This window comes from Tripterygium wilfordii, chromosome 3 (genome assembly GCF_013401445.1).
Source record: "Tripterygium wilfordii isolate XIE 37 chromosome 3, ASM1340144v1, whole genome shotgun sequence".
NCBI lineage: Eukaryota > Viridiplantae > Streptophyta > Magnoliopsida > Celastrales > Celastraceae > Tripterygium > Tripterygium wilfordii.
The window spans coordinates 7,517,959-7,539,424 of NC_052234.1; the positions used below are offsets into that span (position 1 = coordinate 7,517,959).

At 35.9% G+C, this 21,466-nt stretch overlaps 1 protein-coding gene across 1 annotated transcript; it reads right to left on the minus strand.

Annotated features, from left to right (window-relative positions):
• Nucleotides 1-11,412: 11,412 nt before the first annotated feature.
• Nucleotides 11,413-12,808, minus strand: LOC119995437 (loganic acid O-methyltransferase-like). The gene is made up of 3 exons (XM_038841946.1): nt 12,665-12,808; nt 11,910-12,578; nt 11,413-11,837 (listed from the first exon to the last, which is right to left on the minus strand). Exons 1-3 carry the CDS (start codon nt 12,803-12,805, stop codon nt 11,496-11,498), a joined length of 1,152 nt encoding a protein of 383 aa, XP_038697874.1. The 5' UTR covers nt 12,806-12,808; the 3' UTR covers nt 11,413-11,495.
• Between the last annotated feature and the right edge of the window lie 8,658 nt (nt 12,809-21,466).

Sequence of the window (21,466 nt, forward strand, 5' to 3'; positions counted from 1 at the left end):
TTTGTGCAATTATGAGTTGGGAGTCATTATTTATTAGTAGATTTTGACCTCCAACTTTATAGCTAGTCTCAGTCCCACCAGTATAGCTTCATACTCCACCTCATTTTTTGATGCTTGGAACTTAAAATGCTGGGCGTGCTCCACACGCGTGGCCCCGGGCCGAGGAGGAGTATACCTGCTCTGCATTCATCTTGCTTAGATAAGCCATCCACAAAGAGATTTTATTTGGTATGCACTCTCTCAGTCTAATTGTATTCGATCAGTCATTGAAATCTTCATACGCTTTTTGACACTCTTTGGTCTATTGGAATTCCTTTGTTTTCTTCAAAGCCAAGAATAAGGGCATGTATTTATCACTTGATCGAGCTATGAATCTTCCTAGGGCTACTGCTTGGCCGGTCAATCTCTAAACTTCCTTGGCATTCTTTAGATGCTCCATTTGGAGTGTTGCCTCGACCTTCTCTAGATTTGCTTCAATTCCTTTTCTTGTTACGAGAAAATCGAGGAAATTTACAGAGTTTACTCCATATGCACATTTGTCTAGGTTAACCTTCATCTAAAATATTTCCAAAGTATCAAAAACTTTATGAAGATTGGTAGAGTGGTTTTTTACCTTCCTACTTGTCAAAACCATGTCATCAACGTATGCCTCTACTGTTTTTCCAATCTAATCAGCAAAGACATGGTCGACTTACCTCTGATATGTGACCCCAACATTCTTTAAGCCAAAGGGAATGACCTTGTAGCAATATGTTCCCTTTGACGTAATGAACGAGGTGCTCTCTTCATCATTGGGGTTTATCTTGATCTAATGATACCCTGAATATGCATCTAAGAAGCTAAGGAGCTTTTGTCCCGAGGTAGAATCTATTAGCTAGTCAATCTTCGATAGAGGATAATTGTCCTTTGGGCTGGCTTTGTTTAAGTCAATGAAGTCTATGCACATACGCCACTTCCCATTTGCTCTTTTGACCATGACTACATTGGCTAGCCTATTCGAATACTGTACTTTTAAAATGAATCCAGCATCTCTTAGCTTCTTTACATCCTCTTTAATAGCATTTTGCATATCTATGGTAAAATTTCATCTGTTATACTTGACTGGTTTGGTTTCAAGTTTGATGCTGAGACTGTGAAATCACTTCCTCACTATTGCCTGACATTTCATATGCATTCTATGAAAAAATTTTAATATTAGAGAAGAGGAGTTGAGTTACCTCATCTGATAGTTCCCTCTTCAATTGTGATATGAGGTATAACTTCTATAACGCCTCGTACCTTTAGAGTCCTTGTATGAATGACATGTATCGATTATATATCCATTTGAGCCTAGTAGACAGGTCTGAAGTTAAAATTTGAGGTTAAAAACCATTAGAAATCCTGTGAGTCGGGGGCGTATGGAAGGTGAAAAGCCAAAATTATGGATAACAGGTATAACTGTCCGGACAACTTTTTAAAAAGTCATCCGGACAGTCATAGAGAGAATAGCAGACACCCAATTCCCGATCGATCGGACAGTTCCAACACTCGTGAAATTGAGGTTTTAAAATACCCATTTCGCGATTTCTCTCAAAACCACCTACAAAAACCAACCCTAAACGCCATTTTCTCTCAAATTTCCTTACTTCCATCAGTCCAAGATCATCAACCAAGGTAAGATTATTCTCTTTCAAGTTGTTTCAAGTTGGATTATGACTTCTCTCTCTAGATTACATGTTCTTCAACTTCCATTTTTGTTCTAACTTCAAGGTTTGAACCCAAACTCGAATCCATGAACTCCTACAACATTTGAGGCCTAAAGGAAGCTTAAATCACTTCCTTTTACTTGTTTCTACATCCTTGGTGAGTTTATTTAACTTAAAACCATGAGTTGAGATGTTTGGGTGATTTGAGAATTTAGGGTTTATGGGTATTTCGGGATTGGGAGTTTAAATTAGCAATTATGGATTGACAATGACAATTTGTGTTGTTTATGATAAATTGGCTCAATGGATAGTACTCGGAAAGCATTGGGTGCATACATGGGAAGGTTTGTGAAATTTGAATAGAAGCTAAGGAAGAGAGGTAGGGAAATTTCACCCTTTACATTTCCAATAACTATATTCTTTCTATTGAGAGCACTGATTTTCCTCGTTGGCCATTGTTATTTCGTTCTCACCTTAATTGTGCCTAAGGGATAACCAACGCTATTGTGTGTATATTTTATTGCGCAACCATATTAGACATGCATTGTAGTTTCACAATGGATGTTGGGTACGGACCCGTACATCTCCTAGGTATGGTTGGTGTAAAATGTGGAATGTCGTTGCGCCGTTGAGGGTTCCGATGAGTACGGGAATGTTGATGGGCCGGGTCAGGATTCCATATGTATTAATGCATCATACTGTGATGTTGTTGGGCTGTTCAGGGTCCCGTTGAGTACAGGGATGCCGGTGGGCCAAGTTAGGATCCCGTATGGTGTTGTTATTTACTTGTGTTTTGGTGTACATGATGTTAGATATCATATTGTTGCATTTGCACTTTCTTTGATAATTCAGCTTTAATGTCGATTATTCATTCTCTATTATTTCCTACTGGGCTTTTCGCTCACCCTTTTCCTTTCCTTTTCCCCCCACAAGTGAGTCTCGTTCCGGTATCAGGGTTGCCGACCAAAAGGAGCGTGTGTGACATGGATAGGCCCTGGAGAGTGATAGGACCTAGATGGTTGGGTATTATGGTTATGTTATTAGTATTATTTGTATTTGAATTCTCATATTGAGACTTGTTATTGATACACCTATTCAATGGATGATTGGACGATCGATAGGGTGCTCCGTGTGATCGGGACTACCGGGTCGGGTTTGTGGACTTCTTGTCCTTTTGTTGATTATGCTTACAGAGTTACCCCCTGCATTGATTGCTTTGACTACATATGTTATTGTGTATGGAGATATGTGATGATATGAATTTTTAGACGGCCTGAGGCCCTGCCTAGGCTTGAGAATTTATTTGTGATATCGTTGCGATTGTACTCCAGGTTGGCATTCTCTGAACTACGGAGAGATGCTGTCGGATTTTCAGTTGAATTGGTGTTTGATTAAATCGTAATATACCTAGCAGTGTTTTAAAAGTCGGGTTCGGGAACCGAGCCACTCACCTTATTTGAGGCAAGGCGTAAGCCTCAAAAAGAATCAGCAAAAAAGCTATATGCTTAATCTAAAATGTACATGTACACATTCAAATAATATAAGCATATCAATTTATCAATTTTTTGACATAACTCCATCCATCATCAATTCAAGTCTCTAAATAACAATAATAATATCATCAAAAACCCACATCATATTACCCAAAAAAGGACATGCACAAACGATGAAACAATCGCAATTTGGGGCAGAAGCACAATAATATCAATAAAAAAAATAAAATTGAAGCCACAGATGGGGAAAAACTTAGAGATAAGGTAAGTGGAGTCATTGTTTGTGTATCTTTAAAAAATATATATTAAAGCACTCGGGATAGAGGTAGAACCGAACCACGATTATTAAAAAAAAATTGAAGACACAGAACGACAGAATAGAAGTCGCATACCTGAAGGCTGAGGCCAAGGGATGGCAATGGGGTGGGGTGGGGTGGGGTGGGGCAGGGGTGGGGTGGGGTGGGGCAGGGGCGGGTATGCCATCCCCATCCCCGTCTCCGAACTCAATCCCCGCCCCCTTGAGGTTCGGGGATCCCAGAACCCAAACTCGAAGGGGACGGGGAACCCCCTAAACCCGAATGCATTTGTTTCATATGATATATATGACTACTATTTATGGAATATACTTGTTCATAATGTTACTTGTATAGACTACAGACATAACATCAAACCAAGATAAAAAAAGACTAAAGACATAACATCAAACCAAGATAAAAAATAAAAGGAGTCAGGAACCTAAATCGCAATTCACACACCAAGAGGTCCAAGATACCTCCATCACCAGTTCACCACCATTATTGTCTACTGATATTTATAATTACTTAATAAATAATAAACCATCAGTGGTCCATCATCGCTCCTCGCCTCCTCCTGCCCAAGTTGTCCCTTTGTAGGCTTCGTTAGCACCAGCACACAGGCCGTAGCATGTTAGTCTTTTGATAGTTCCTGCATTGACAAGATCCTGAAAAAAGATAGATAAATAGCCGTTAGCCAATTACACAAATCTATAAAAAGTATACTACGTGTTCATCATCAAAGTCTACAAAGGGCAAACTACCTACTAAGTGCAAACTACATACTTCAATTAACATTCTTCACAATCCACATTTATGTTTGTGGTATCGCAAGGCTCCTGCAATATGAATATAATGCAGTAAATAAGAGGGCAATACAATAAGCACCAATAAAAATAAAAAAAACTAATATTACCTCCGTGTCAGAATCATCATCAAAATTTTGAGGCTTTGAAGTTGTAGACTCTAGTAAGACAAACAAAATAACAAATATTAAGAACTAAAAAAACAATCATTATCAAGAATTGAAGACCTGGAATAGTTTCATTTGAAGAATAGTTTAATACATTGACTCCATAACCAATCTCGGACACATATCAAAGCCTCCACAGTTTTTTGATGAAGCCTACTACGGTGAGGACTTAAAATCCTCCCACTAGCACTGAACGTTGATTCTGAAGCAACGGTTGTCACAGGAATAGACAACACATCCTTAGCAATATCATGCAAAGTAGGATGCTTGATGCCATTTGTCTTCCACCAACACAAAATATCAAAGTCATGTGTATTTCTTGGCAAAAGAGATTCTTCTAAATAGTGATCCAACTCCGACTTCACATGTTCATTGGTAGGAGTAGAATCCATGAACATTTCAAATCTTGTAGCATAAGTACCACGCTTGGGAAATGGAGGCCTTGAACTTGAAGAAGAAGTATGCAAATCTTATCCTTGATTAACTCCATTGGATAGTTTATCTCTCTTTTGCCTTATTTTTTCAATCTTCGAAGAAGATGTGTCACCATAAACAAGAGGATAATAAAATTCAGTCATCTTCATCTTGTACCTCGGATCTAGAATGCTTCCAATTGCCAACAAATAGTTCACGATATGTCAATATTTGTCGAACTTCACCTTCATTTTTGATGTCATAATTTTGACATCAATGTCATCAACTCCAATCCATTCATCAATTGCCAACTTGAAGAAGAAGTACCACGCTTGGGAAGTGGAGGCCTTGAACTTGAAGAAGAAGTATGCAAATCTTATCCTTGATTAACTCCCTTGGATAGTTTATCTGTCTTTTGCCTTATTTTTTCAATCTCCGAAGAAGATGTGTCACCATAAACAAGAGGATAATAAGATTCAATCATCTTCATCTTGTACCTTGGATCTAGAATGCTTCCAATTGCCAACAAATAGTTCACTATATGCCAATATTTGTCGAACTTCACCTTCATTTTTGATGTCATAATTTTGACATCAATGTCATCAACTCCAATCCATTCATCAATTGCCAACTTGATTTGACAAATATGTGAGAAGAAAATATTGATAGTATGATATAAAGTTCATGAAAACAACTCCGTAGCATCAAAAAAACATCTCTAATTTCGAACAAACATCCCTAACTTTAGACCACTCTTCTTCGGTGGGGACTATTTTATGCAAAGTCTCGCGTTGTTTCAAATGAGGAAACACATCTTTATAAATCAATGTAGTGTTAAGCATTAAGTAGGTAGAGTTCCACTGAGTTTTACAATCAAGTTTCAATTTTTTAGTGCTTGTAACTTTCAATTGACGTGCGGCCTCAATAAATTTTTCATCTCTTTTTGGGGTTGTTGTCCAAAATAACACACTATATCGAATTTTTTCAATGCTATCGTTGATCAAATCCAATCCATCCCTCACAACCAAGTTCAAAATATGTGCACAACATTGCATGTGAAATAATTTTCCTTCTAAGATAAGTGAACTAGGAGGAATCTTGTCTAGGATGACTTCAATCATAGCATCCTTAGTAGTGCAATTGTCAACAGTCAAAGTAGACAACTTACAGTCCAAATGCCAATCCAACAAGCAATCAACGAAAGCATTTGCAAGCACCTCAGCAGTATGTGGACAAATAACATATATAAATCTACAAAAATATAATAATAATAATAGTTAATGATAGTATTGGTTTACCAATAATAAATATATGTATAATGACAATTACCTCACAAGACGACTTTGCAATTTCCATGAAGCATCAATGAAGTGTGAAGTGATGGCCATGAATCCTCTTCTTTGATTACTTGATGTCCACATATCGGTTGTCAATGCAATTCGGCTTCCATTTGATTCCATTAATTTCATTGTTTTATCCCTTTCATACTCAAAAATGCTAATGATATCACTCTTGACTGTATTTCGTGAAACCACTCTAAATAATGGTTGTAAAGCATGAGAGTACCTTTTAAAGCCCACATGTTGAACCATAGATAGTGGGTAGTCATGCAACGCAATCATTTTTGCAAGCTTTTCCATCACTTGATTTTGGTCGAAAGTGTAAGTACCAAGCTTCATCGACCCATTATTAGATTTTGTAGGATTCAATATAGATTGGTTTATGGTCTTTTGTTTCTTATACAAACACACTTCATATGGTCAAACAAATGCTTAGTCCCATTCTTACTTTCTCTCCCTAAGACCTTCTTACAATCGGAACACATTGCTTTCCGTTTCCACCAACGCACTTCTCTTCAAAATGATCCCATGCAGGTGATTTGTGTTTCCTATTGTCTCTGGAATTTACCTCAATAATTCCTCAACAGAAGTACGGTTTGAGTTCGATATTACCTCATTTTCAACTCCTACGTTGAGACTTGTTTGGATAAGAGGAGCACTTGCACTTCCACCTACTGTTGGAGCACTTTGGGTTGTTGGAGCAGACCCAATTGTTGGACTCTCCTTCTCCATCACAATTCAGGAACATAAATCATGTGAAATAATTAAATGAAAAGCAAAAGCAAATAACACCACTCTGTTTCAATTTAACACCTTAAGCATTAATTCCAAAAATCTCTAATTGGTTTACTTGTTTGGTTAATGGATCCACGCTACACATACATGATGCATATTGAATTACTAACTCTGTGTAAGATACTAAGATGTCTACATTAAATATCTATTGTAGATCAAAAAACCTCCTAACATGTCAACTCCTAATCTATAAGATATTATTACAGTAGAGCAGAGACTAGCAGACATAGTACAGAACACGAGACTACGAGAGGGTACAAGAATAGCAGATAGAATACAGAACCTGAGTTGACCAGAACTCTAGAACAAGCAACTAACAGGGACACCTCCAGAAGGACCAGAACCAATGCATAGAATACATAATAGCTCCAGTAGAGACTTGAACATGAGATAGCAGAGAATAGCAAAGAACCGAGTTGAAATCACCAACACCTCAGTCGATTTGTACTCCCCGTTGTCCCTGAAGCAGTCGGTTGCAGCAACAAGCGAGATGCGAATTTTAGGATTTCGAGCAATTGAAAGAAAGGTGAAGTCGTGTTACTCGTGTAGACTGTAGAAGAGGGATGTTTTCAGTTTTGGGCTATTATGACTCGGACTTGATTACTTGAATGAAAAACTGGGCCAGAAGAAGAAAAATGGGGAAAAAAAGGCCCAGTTGAAAGTTGACATTTTAAGAAGAAAACTAATATACTTGAATATTTATTTTCTCATAAACTTAAAAAGAAATTATACTAATAGTCTAATATGGGTTCGGAGAGGTAGAGGACTAGAGTCATAGTTGTAGAGAATAGATATGTGGTTACTGGTGTCATAAACCTTAAAAAGAAATTATACTAATAGTCTAATATATACATCGTAGTATAAAGTATTGAACTATTTATACTATATAATGTATAGGGTATTAGGGTTTATGACTACATAGGGTTTAGAATTTACGATTTACATATATGATTATAATGTCATAATGATACAAATTACCACAAAAATGATATTTTGGTTTTGTTATTTAGTTAGGGTTTAGGGTTTAGGACGTAATGTATGATCCGAAATTTCGTATATGATTATAAATTTATAATGATCAAATGTTTTAACAAAAATTATATTTGAGTTAATGAATTGAAATGAAGTATTGAGTATATAATTATATATAATATGGACTAGGAGTAGGAGAGCATATCATATATTTCATTATGAAAATATAAGAAGATAAGTATACTAAATACAAATTAATATTCTTATATAGTATATATATGTACAATATAGATATATAATATATATGATATATCTATATAAATATATATTTATTTATTAAAGTATTAAGGTTTAGGGTTTAAAGACCCTACTGAGGCCGCATGTGGCAGGAGAAAAGAGGCTGAGGTCACGGCTACAAGGGGCGGCTGCTGGAGAGGAGGTCGCGATTTGAAGGGGGCGCGATTCAGTGGTCTTTCGCGATTTAGGTTATGTTTTTCTAAACTTAAGTTTTAACCTAGTGAAATACACTCTCTGTGAGGCCTACGCCTCATACACCTTGGTGCACACCATTTCGAGTCGTACGTCGTAGGCATATGAGGCGTATGCCTCATAGGCCTCTATCAAGGGCGTACGCCCGGAGGTAGCTCGAAGGCGCCTCTCCTTGAGGCTCGCCTCAGGGCGTACGCCCTGAGCGCCTTTTAAAACACTGATACCTAGGCTTGATACAATTGATGTAGACATTCATGTCGTCAACAACTAAGGGGACTTGTTCCTCTACTAGAGTTGGTTTGAGGACTTCTTTTCTTCTCAAACATCCAATTTAGCTAATGAGATGGATGCTTACTTCTTTTCTTTAAGATCAATGTAATAGACCATCCGAGTTAGCTTATGATTTTCATTCCCTTATTCTACTCCCTTTGCAATTGAGAATTTCATTTTGAGGTGGTAAATGGAGACCACTACCAGGGCTTTGTGGAGGAGGGTCCGCCTATGATAGTCTTTCGTTACTATCCTAGAGTTATTGGCAGTGATATGATTCCCTTAAGAATTATCAAGTCTCTAGCAAACACATTCAAGGGACTCAAAAATGACTTTAGCTTTATCTTTTGAGATCTTCATTTACTTAAAAGCATGGTAGAATAGGATGTCTGCTACACTATCATTATCTACCAATATTTTCTTACTGTATAGTTTACAATGACCGCTTCCACCACCAAGGCATCATCATGGGGATCTTGTACATCTTCAATATCTTTTTAAGAAAAAAAATTATCTTCTCTTCCTCTTCCTCGGCTTTTTGCTCTTCAAAGTGATTCCATTAATAGGGGCATATGCCTTTTCTACCGACAAGCTTTCTCCTCCTATGATTACTCCAATCATTTCGGTTGTTCCTCTTTGATAACGAATAGTTATCTCTTATTCTCTACCTTCTTCAATCATCATCTATATTATCATCTATCCTCCTCCTCTTCTCCTTCCTATCCAAGGTGAACTGTTTGAGATATCCGTGTCTAATGAGATCCCAAGTTCATCCTTCAGATGTCTACATTTCTCAGTATCATGCCCATGATACTTGTACATTTACAATGCTTGTTCGAGGTACGCTTATCAGCTAGGGCCCTCATATTCTTGGGCCACTTCACAATATCACTGAATAAAAAGATGAAGAATGGTTGTGAATTTAAAAAGCAACTTTAAAAGAAAATTCTAAATATGTCGCAAAGAAACAAATCAAGAATTTTACAAAAGAACAAATAAGTGAAAGTACTAGGGTTTCGATTTCACCATCTCCATTATACTCAATTCATTTGGTTATTAACTATCAATTCACTCATGCATGTCAAAGATCAAGTCCCCTTATTTATGTAATAGTCATGGCGTCTAACTTACTACGTCAATCCTTAATTTGCAACTATATATGACGCCTACACTGGATTAACAAACAAGGATGCATTCAAATCAATGGTGACTTTTATCAAGATCACATGAATCTTAGCATATGGCGCGTCTATGGCTAGGCAGTCATGGTGTTAAATTGCAAGAAGTTAATCTCAAATTGAGCATGGCGTCTATTACAATTTGCATCAAATTAATCAAATCCTAATGGTGATCAATTATCAAGATTCAATTTATCAATAAAGTATTGTAATCAACACTCAACAAAGCATGAATAAATTAATAATCAAACCAAAATCTTTGAGCATAATATAGTGGCTACATTATCCCTAGAAAGAGGATTAGTTCTAGATTCATACAAAAAAATTGATGAAATTAAATCCATAAAGTCAAGAGAATCAAACGCAAGAGAGTCTAGAAAATGAAGCCGAAGACTCACCCCAACGCTTTTTGCATCTCTTCTTTGTTAATTTGCGGCAAGCAGCAAGTCCACTTGCTTGTTCTTTAATTCTTTAATGGGCCACTTCCTATTGGGCTTAAGAAAGACTAAGTTATGGACTTATGAGACATATTTTTGTGGGCTTCAACATTCAAACTTTGTTACCAAAACCCAACTTGATATTAACGCTCGCCTCAGTCGGTATCGAGGTAGGTTTGCTGTTCTTCTTTCGAGTTGGCATTTAGGTGCCACGTGGCTATGTTTCAATGGTAAGGATATTATGATATTATGATAATATCAAATAGTTTACTCCTAATTTATTGATATAATTTGCGAAAAGACAAAAAAAAAAAAAAGTGGCAATTCCTCTCTCTTTTACCTGACCATGAGATCCACCCCACCAAATATATTGGATTTTATCCAAAAAAAAGAAGTAATTATACACTAAAACATTGATTGGGAATGGCTCCTATGTTAAGTGACAAACTTCTTATTGCAATAAGAAAAATTTACTCTGAAATGTGTCATTGATTGTTTCAATATTATTGTTACGTAGGAGTAGTGATGGATCAAGAACTTCTAGCCATTAGGGGCACACACTTTCTAGTACATTGGAGGCATGATAAATTGATATATTAGGAGCCTTGTACATTGAAGGCTTAGTATTGGGGGCTTGGTACATTGGGGATTGTACATAATTTCATTGGGGTCTAGCCCCCCAGTGAAATAACACTGGACTTGTCACCGCTTAGGAGACGTGTCTAATTTTTTCAAACAAATCTTTGGAATTATCATTGCTTGACATTCAATTTTTCTTTGACCATCAATTGAAATGTGACTAACCCGTTTTGTTCGATCCCAATGTCATATGGGGTTTCAAATGTGAGTGTTGTAATCTCACCCAATATTGGATGAGGTTTGACATTCAAGTGTTGTAGTCCCTACCCCAAACTTTTTGATAGATGAAAAAAATAATTATAAGTTTCTGTGATTGTGAAGGTATTTACCAACAATAAACTTGTTCGTCAGTAAAACCTTTTAATCGCGGAAAAATGTCAAAATAAACCTCAGAACTAGTAGTTATTGTTGTAGTGTTGTGAGATCTAAATAAATTTGAACCACAAACACATTGTTTCTGAATATATCTTGTGGTATGTCCTGGAAATCACAACAAATCCCAATCTCAATCAATGGATCATTTACGTTGCAACACAAAATAGGCCTGAGTTTTTTTTCCTTTGGAACCAGAGTCTACTTGATCTGAAATCTTGCAGAGTTGTTGGATCAACCGATCAAACAATTCATTAATAATCTCAATTTCAAAGTTCTTTTTAAGCATTCCCTCACATGAAGCCCTTGTGTGCACAACTACCTCCGGGATATCGACGGGGACTTTCAACCACGGTGCAGGGTCTCTTAGTCCCATTGCTTCGATGCTGAAACTCCCGTTTCTTTCAACTATGGCTGCGAATTCCCCAAGAGAACAATCATATATCGGCATGTTGAATGCGTCAACTTCTTCTTCTCTCACTTTTCCCTGTAAGATTAATATTAGATTAACGTTGTCATTTGTCATTTGTATAATATAAAGAAGGAACTGATGATTTACCTGTTTGGCCATGTCCAAAAGGATAGACCCCATAGCATTAAACATCAAACCCTTATAAAGTTGAGAATAAGGAATCCCATCAGGAACACTACAAATTATAATCACCATCATCCCTCCACCAATAACCTCTTTAGCTCTAGCATTCAAGAAGGCATCAAGGTCTTGAGCAAATTGAGCTGCATAAGCACTAACCACACCCTCTCCTGCACTTGTGTAATGAATCCTGCCTTTGTTCCATGCTGGAGAGTTTCTGTCCTGCAACACTTGAGGGGCCTTGGAGAGCCAATGCAGTGAATAACTTGTATACACAACATGAAGAGACGAGTCCGGGAACAATCGACCGTAGAAGGAACCCGGCACGCCTGCTACGGAGTATTCTCTTTCTTGAGGCAGAGAGGCGAAGAGGGTGTTGAAATCGTTTGTCGATTGATCATTGAAGAACACTTGGAATTGAGGAATTAATGGAGAGTTGGGGCATTGAGTTTTGTACTTGGTTTTTATGATTTCTATTAGGCCTTGCATTGCTTCAAATGTATTTGGTCCTACTGCACAACCCATATCGACCAGACGAATTGTTCTTGAAGTAAAAGAATCACAGAAGGACTTTATGTCTAGCTTCTTCGTAATCACCTCATCAATTATTTCCATGGCTTCATTCCCAGCTCGTCGCTGCAAAATGAGGAAACTGTAACTTATGGAAAGAAATAATAAAAAGTGTAGTCAAAGAGTCTTAACTAAAATGTAATTAATTGAACCTGATACATGGAATTGTTGAAGTAACTGTTTGGGCCATGTCCGCCAACCACTCCAATTGAGAAGTCCTTACTATCCATGGAGGCCGAATTAGTCTCACTTGAGTGTGTGTCTCCGTGTTGTGTGCAACCACCCGGGGTCATTTATATAATTAGCTGGACATGAATCATATCAACTGAGAAATCCAATTTCAACTCTATATTTTTAGGATTCGTTCTACAATTAACAATACTATATATATATAGAGAGAGAGTATTGTGTGCGATCACTCAGGGTCTGCTATGTGAACCCGAAAAGACTCACAAATCTATGTGACATTAAAATAGTTATTTATTAAAAACACACATTTAGGATTCACTTAACATCCTACACCCCCATTAATTGGGGGGCTTTTGAGAGTAATTTTTTGAGAGATCTAATTTCAACTCTATATTTTTAGGATTCAAGAATTCTCTAGAGTCTTACAATTTGTAGTTAGTTGAAGAAAAAAAAGTCATAAAGTTCAAAAAAAATACAAAAAAATTATATATATATATATATATATATATATGATATGATATGACACACTTCTCAAATCATTTGATTAAAATTATTGACTCTCTTATTCTAAACAAATTGCGGATCCTCAGATCCTATTTTTTGACACCTTGCCATTTGTCAAGGTACATGGAACCACGCAGGGTCGTTATATTTTTAGGATTCGTGAGCTCTATAATTCTCTAGAGTCTACAATTCATTTCTAATGAAAGAGAAAAAATCTTACACATTTTAAAAATGAAAAAAATAAAAATTATGGTGTGATGTGGTATACCTATCAAACCATTTGATTAAAATTATAGACTCTCTTATATAATTAAGCAAATTGCGGAGCCTTATATCCTATTTTTTAACACCTTATGATTTGCCAAGGTACAAGGAGATGGAGAGAGAGTTTCATGATCCAAGTAGCCAAAATTTATATATACTATTTTGACCATAATTCACATTATTGTCATAAAAAGTCTTTAGTATTATTGGGGTTCCATATATATAGAGGTTACATCAAAGGGTTAAGACAAGTCTGTCACTTTCAGATGTCAAAAATAAGTTTCTCATCTGGATACACATAAAAGATAGGTCCACCAATGGAGCATCAAATTATATTGCAATAAGTGCTTTCCTTAGCTAGCAAGCTACAAGGTTCCAAACTTGACTAAATGATTCTCTAGGATAAACAACAACATTAATTGCCTCTCTATATATATTTCTTGATGATATCAGCCAAAGATTATGAGTAATATATATTCTAGGGTTTTAATTTCTGACTATTTATGAAATGGTCACTCTCTTATTTGGATAAATCTTTCTGCAGAGAAGTAACCTTGAAGTAGGTTTCTCTGAATGGATATTCTCGAATGTATCTTAATAGATTTTATACATCTTTTGAATGATTATTTAGATGTTGGATTGGATTATTTATCAATTGGTAAATCGATAATTGTTAAGAGATTAAACCAATTGTTTGATAAAATCTGGATTATCTCTCGATCACATTCTATTCAGATGGTTTATTTAAACAGGTTCTATATATACACATCTTCCAATCTCCAAGATGATATCGAAGCAATTGAAGAAAAACACAAGATCTTGATTCAATTTCGAGTTTATGTTTCATGTTTACTCTTTCCTATCTTTGAGCGTTAAACCGAATGTATAGGTGATTGATAGATTATTTGAGTGTGAAATAAAACACCAAGAATATATAACTAGGTCCTTATCTGCTTACATAATATAATATAGACACACACATATATATATATTTTCTGTGTAACTAAAAGAACAATGAAATGATAACTGTGTCCTTATCTGCTTACATAATTCAAAATATATGTATATTTAACTCTAATAATATACAAGAAGATAATGTTAAGGACCACTTCTTCATTTCATTGTTCTTTTAGTTACACTGAAAATGATGCATTGACTTATTGGTAGCCTAAAATTTGTTCTAGGATTAAATCCTTTTCATGGGATCAGCGGGGTTTGATGTAATAAACTACAACGAACCTCACTATAACTTCTTTTAAAACTACTGCAAATTGTTTTTTTTTTTAAATGTGAATATGTTTTAATCGGATTGATATACTCATTACCTACAATATTTTTTTATCCATAATTGCACTTATTCTTGACTCGTTTGTGTTGAATTGAACTATCATTTTACCTTAAATTTGAATTTTTTTTTATAAGTTTCAGGGTTTGGGGTGAAAAGTAGTTGTTTTAAGCAAAAAAGAGAGCAAATCATATTCATCTTCCTTGAGTGCCTGATCGAGGAAGTCCGCTTATTGTTCACTCTAGATTTCTCTTCCTGGAGTGCTCGCTCGAGCTGATCTCAATTTCAGAATTATAAAGTTTATGTTTTAAGAGAAAAAGAGAACTTAAGAGCAAAAACGGAAGCGACTTAAAAAGAAAGTTTTACAACAAGTCAAAGAAGCAATTTTGGATTATAAAAGGATGCTTAGACAATTTAAATAAAAAGACTTAATTGTTTTTAGGGTTAGACATATATACTTACACAAAAGAAGAGAGAAATAGAAGGTGCAAGTTGTGACATTGTTTCTTCTGTTCATAGTGTTTAATTTCTCTAAACTTTTCGATTTCTCTAGATTGATTTCATTGTTTGATTGTACGAGAAGGAACTAATCCTCCTTGATAGGGCTCTAATGCAGCCTAGCCGTGAATTTTCGATGAGAAAGTTTGATTTATGTTGTTTATACTTGTTATTCCATCATTGAGTGTCTATTAGTGTTCTTAACGCTTTCAAACAACTGATCACTATTTGAACGTTGTGATGCTAAATTGAGATTGAAATGTGATATTTAGTTAATTGCATCTAGCAATAGGTATCATAAGGTGCATGCTTTACAGACATGTAAGAGTGTGACTTGTGTGATCGCTACATAATTTTCCATCATTCTTAACGTATTTTTTGTTGTTTTAATTTGAATGTTAGATGTAAAAGGTGATACTTTCAATATCTGGCCAAACATTGAGTGTTGAATAAGTTAGGGAAAATTAAGTGTCAACTTGGAATATAATTGTAATTAACAGACCCAAGAATTCGAACAGGATTGGCTATGGTGAAATTAGACACCCTAATACTTTCTTACTTGAAATGTATCCAATGTAATATATATTTTCTTTACTAGTGGTCAGTTCAATTGCTTTAGCTTAGTTAATTGAAAACCAAAACTTCAGTTATTCAAATAGCTTTAGAATTTGTCATAACCGATAGTCCACAATTTTAGACAATCCTTGTGAGATTGATACTCTACTCCATCAGTATATTACTTGTGCGATTCGTATACTTATGAATTTTGCATAATAAGTTGTTGGCATCGTTTTGAGGGATTAGTTTAATTTTTATTGATATCGATATAGTTTAATTCTAGTTCTAATTTGAATTTTATTGTCTATGTTCTATAGAGGTACTTGTGTTTGTTTATGAGCTCTGGGAGAAGTTCGTTGCGTTTAGACCTTACTGATGGATCGTACTTAACACAAGAGGGGGGGTGAATTGTGTCCCCAAATTCCGATAGGAATCTCTTTTTATAATTTAAAAGGAAATCAATGTCAATTAACAATTAGCACACAAATTTGAACTCTAATGATTATCCTAATCAACATTCATTTCAATGCAAGATGTGATACAATATGGTGAATGATCAATTATCAAATAATCAAGGAATTGCAAAAACAGATTTTTTTTTCAAACAACACATTGCGCACAGATTTTACAACTCAAATTTCACCTAGCAAATCGAGTCAGAATTCAATGAAATTTGGTATGCAGTATCACAACACCCTAATGAATACTATATCAAAAATTCAGATTAAAATTCAAAGTTTAGCTATGTGAACAGTGCACGGACAGACTAGTGGTTCAGAAAATTCTGCAATCAAAACACTTAATCAATCAACAAGCAAGCAATGCAATCAAGAAAGTCCACACAGCAATTTATAGTAGTTCGGAGACTCTTCTCCTACATCTACTACCTAGGTTCACCAACCTAGGATTTTCCAACCTCCACTAAGGATGTGGTTTTCTCAAGAGCTCCACAAAACTCACAAGGGTTTTTAGGTCACCCTTAAAACTGAAGATTTCAAGACAATCTTCAAACTTTACAACCAAGGGTTTCAAGCACACCCTTAAACTCAACCTCAACAAGGTTTTTGCCCAATGAAGGGACTTTTACAAGTGTTCGGTATAAATGGTTCACTCAAGGTTTGCACTAAGCAAATAGGGTTGAGGAACACTCAAGAATCACAATATCACCTCACGGGTTGGATAGAAAATGAAGAATAATGAGGATTTTCGAATCTGAAAATAAGAAGCCAAATGAGAAGCACTCCCTCTTTGCAAAAGCAAAATAGTGAGGAGGCCTTTAGAGTGGCTTGGGTAGAAGCTTGGATTCAATGGCACAAACTAGCTTGAAAGCTTTGAGAGCAAGAATTTCTTCAATATAATTTTGGCTTCTCCAAGTTGGAATGAGGAAGAACCCCTCTTTATAATTTATCAAGCTCTTGTGATTTCCACCATTGGATCTTTTTCCATCTTCAAATCTCGACCTTCAATTACATGTGCAAATCTCGGCCATTTAATGAATAGATCATTAAATCTTGACCTTACAATATGTAGCCGTTGCACTTGCATTATTTTCCAAGTCTAGCTTTCCAAGATTTGAGTTGTCATGTGCACTTGCAGCTATTTTTGACAATTTGATCAAACTTGCACCAAATCTTGACCTTGGTATCTCCAACAATTTTGTCATCTTTGACCATTTGATCAAACTTCCACCAAATCTTGGCCTTGGTATCTCCAATGATTTCCTACAAAATGTATAGCAACTTGCAACCATCTTTGACTCCAAAAATCAAGTAAGATCTTCTTCTAAGTCAAAAATTGCAAGCAAGAATATGGTCTTATGCACAACCATTGGATTCACCTTTTAAATGGTCATCTTAACCCTTCAAGTCTTGTTGTAATCTGATCCATTCATAATTCAAAACAATTCAATCTCTGCCATAGATTAGTGTACCGTTGGAGCTTGTAGTCTTCAAGAATATCTTCATAATCTAAGTCTTGTCTAGTTGCAAAATATACTTTCTCATCTCTTACAAATTTCAACCATTGCATTTGTCCTTTAGCTTCATCAATTGTCTTCTCACAAAAATCTGATCATTGACCTCAATAAAGGAAGCACGTGCAAGATCTTGTTTGATGAAGACAAGAGATCCTTCACATGACCAAACATGTCCCAATAGCAAGGCTGACCCTTCACACGTGCTTGCAATAACATTCTTGAAAAGTCCTTGTTGGCAACTTCATAGCCAAGCAAATTTAAACATGTATCTCTCTTGAATTCAAATGAGCTCTTTAACATTTCCTGCAATCTTTAAGCAAGCTTGGTCTCTTGATTTCAAATGTGTAGAGACATTTTCCAAAGCTTGAGACATCTTCTAGAACATTAAATCAATTAATTTCAACTGCTCTAGACTTCATATGCTTGGTCCGTATAGCCTTCATGCACAAATGTCTTCATATGGCATATATTGCTTAAATCGGACACCTTGTGTAACATTTAATGTCCATGTCTGAATCTTGACTTCAAACTCTGAATTTGACAGCACCAATATATCTATATTATACAGCTCCAAGGCTAATTCCAAACATCAATCAAAATGCCTTAGTGGAAGGTTGATGAACATAGGTTTTTCTTGGTTTTCTAGAGATCCAAGCTCATACTTGAAAACCGGACTTCAATTCACTTGAGCAAACTGAATTCTGAGTGATATAACATCCTCATGATGATTAACCTACAAAGAAATAGGAGGTAGAACTCCCCAATTGCATGTAAGCTCAAAGAGCTTCATATAGAGCGCATAGGTTAATTACATTAGAAAAACAACCCAGAAAATTCGTATTACTGCATGATAAATCATTTTATATATATTAGAATGTCCACATAAAATTTCATAACAATCGGAAATCGTTTGGTCACTCAATCAAGCAAATAAGTCACTAATAGTGAAACCGATAAATTCTAAGTGTAAATTCAATGTTATTTTGCAAACTCAGTGTAAATGACATTTTCTCTTGAACTTTACTAAGTCAAATATGTTCATAGTGATGAAACTAAGATGCACACGAAATTTCATTTAAATCGGAGTTCATTTGGTTCACCACGTTCACAAAGAACACATATGCACAAAATTAGGTAAAACCTAGTTTTGGCGGAATTTAAGCATATGACCAAACATATATGTGATGCACTTAATTTATCATGATTATAGTCCTAGAACATATATTAGACCTTTATGTGCATTGGTTCAAGTTTCAAGTCATTTGACCTAAGTTGGTTAAGATAAATTATGATCATTAGAAGATTAATGCCCTAACTTAGTCCATGTATGTTTGTTTTCAAAACTAAATTTTCAGCACTATCTCAAAAATATATAGATATCAAATTCACACAGAGATATGCATAAGCCTTCATTTAAGTGTATATGCACAATTAAGATATTAAACAATTAACCAAATAACCATTTAAGCATGTTTTCTAGCATTTTAGGATATGTTCAAGTCAAGCATGCTCACACACATTTTAGTATACAATCATACACAATCATCAAAAACACAATGTTGACTAGACACTAAGTCTTGGTCCAACAATCTCCCCCTTTTTGATGATTCCAAAATGTGCAATGTAGTTTTCTAAAGATGTACCATTTTTTTTTTTTAAGAACTACAATCTTTATCCAAAAACTATATTCTTTCTCCCCCCTTTTCGTAATTATCAAAAAGATCTTAAGGTTTAATTGAAATTCTCATTTTATACTCAAATTCTTAATTGTTTTCAATCATGCAAATGAAGTGAGCTATAGATCGAGTACAAAGTAATGTTCATATTAGCTCCCCCTCACTTCAAGTATAGTAGCATACATACTTCTCACCAAAACATGCCAAATGCACTCCCCCTTAAACTTTGGTCTATAAACCATTTCATATGTCAGTTCAACTACTAGTTTAAGGATGCACCATGCTTGATACAAGATAAATATGTTTTGTCAATAAAAGCTCAAATACTTAATACTGCATGAAAGTATATCAATTTAGAATATGTCATTTTAATGCATCTTTTCTAATCATTATCTCTTCCCTATAATGTAGTCAATCAAGAGGGAATAGGGAGAGGAGTTGACACCAACCAAATACATGCATTCATGAATTTCATAAAAGCACACCAGAAGTCATGTATTCCACATATTGCTTCCAAATTATAGAGATGCAACAAGTTCACTTAAGAAACTTAGCATGCATTCTATCTTTTTCAATTAATGATAAAACATGAATTCCTAGACTTAGGGCATGCTCCCCCTTCAATCATGCATACCAATGAATATTTGAGAACATATGCATACCACATATAATCAATGTATTCCAATCCAATTAAAAACAACAAGACTCGTTCCTTCTGCTAGGTGCTCTCTCTTTAGCCTCAGCCTTCAAAGCCAAGTTATACGCTTCAGTCACTGTCCAGACTGTTTGCAGCCCAATTTTGTCCCAGATTGATTGTCTCAATCCACCCAAATACCGTGATACCTGAACATGTTCAGACTCGTTCAAGTTGTTACGCATCTTTAGCCGTTGCCACTCAGACGTATAGTCACAAACAGTTCGAGTTCCTTGACTGCAATTCTGATATAGTTGAAATAAATACTGTAAATAATCAGCAGGTAAAAATTGAGTGCGAATGAGCTGCTCCATCCGCCTCCATGTACGGATTGGTTGTTTAAATTGTCGTCTTCTGGTGGCTTGCAATTCATCCCACCAAACAGCAGCCCCGCTCTTCAAACGGTATGCTACCATCTTAACTCGTCTGTGTTCTTCGATTTCAGTCATATCAAAGAATCGTGAAACTTCTGAAAGCCAATCAAGTACCCCTTCAATTGATAAATTTCCATCAAACGGTGGAATATCCGCACGAAGCTTAAATCCTCCGGGGACCTGATTGTAATTCGGACCATCATCACCATACACATCATCGACGGCTTCTTCAACATCAGAATCATCCTCCATGAGGTCATGATGTGCTGGTTGCGGCACCTGTCTACCACGGTTCACCTGTGGATTCCGTCGGTGGACAGCTGCTCGGCCAGCAGGGAGATCTTGTGCCATATCACGAGCATCTGCCCTTGCTGCCTGTTGATTCTGACCAGCGTTGACTCGCAATTCCCCAAGCATAAGCAGAACTTCGGCCATCTGTTGCCTTTGTTGGGCCATCTGTTCTGTCACCTGTTGCCTATGCTCATCAAACGCAGTCCATAGATCATCTATCCCTTGACCAGCGTCGTTGGGATTGCGATTCCGTTCTGTGTTAGACATATCCGACAGGAAAACAACCTGCTCCGATACCACCTGACGCAGTGCGGAAGCTAGAATACTTGAATTCGTTCACGACGAAATCAAGAAACTTGGAATCCACCAAGAACAATTGAGAAAACCTCAAGAAATTTTATTAATAAAACTGAATGTATTGAATTGTATCAATTACAAACGTTTATGAAACTATTTATAGACGGACAAAACAATCAAACCTTTGTTGGACTCCTAATTAAACTAGAATTGAAAAGTTGGAAACATAAAACGTGCAGAAAACTTAATTAACTTTGTTGGAGACCAAAACGATGCCTTTTTGATCTACTTCCAATTCCAAACTTTAGGTCTTCAAAATCAGTCCTCGGAAACATATTATAGTAAGGAA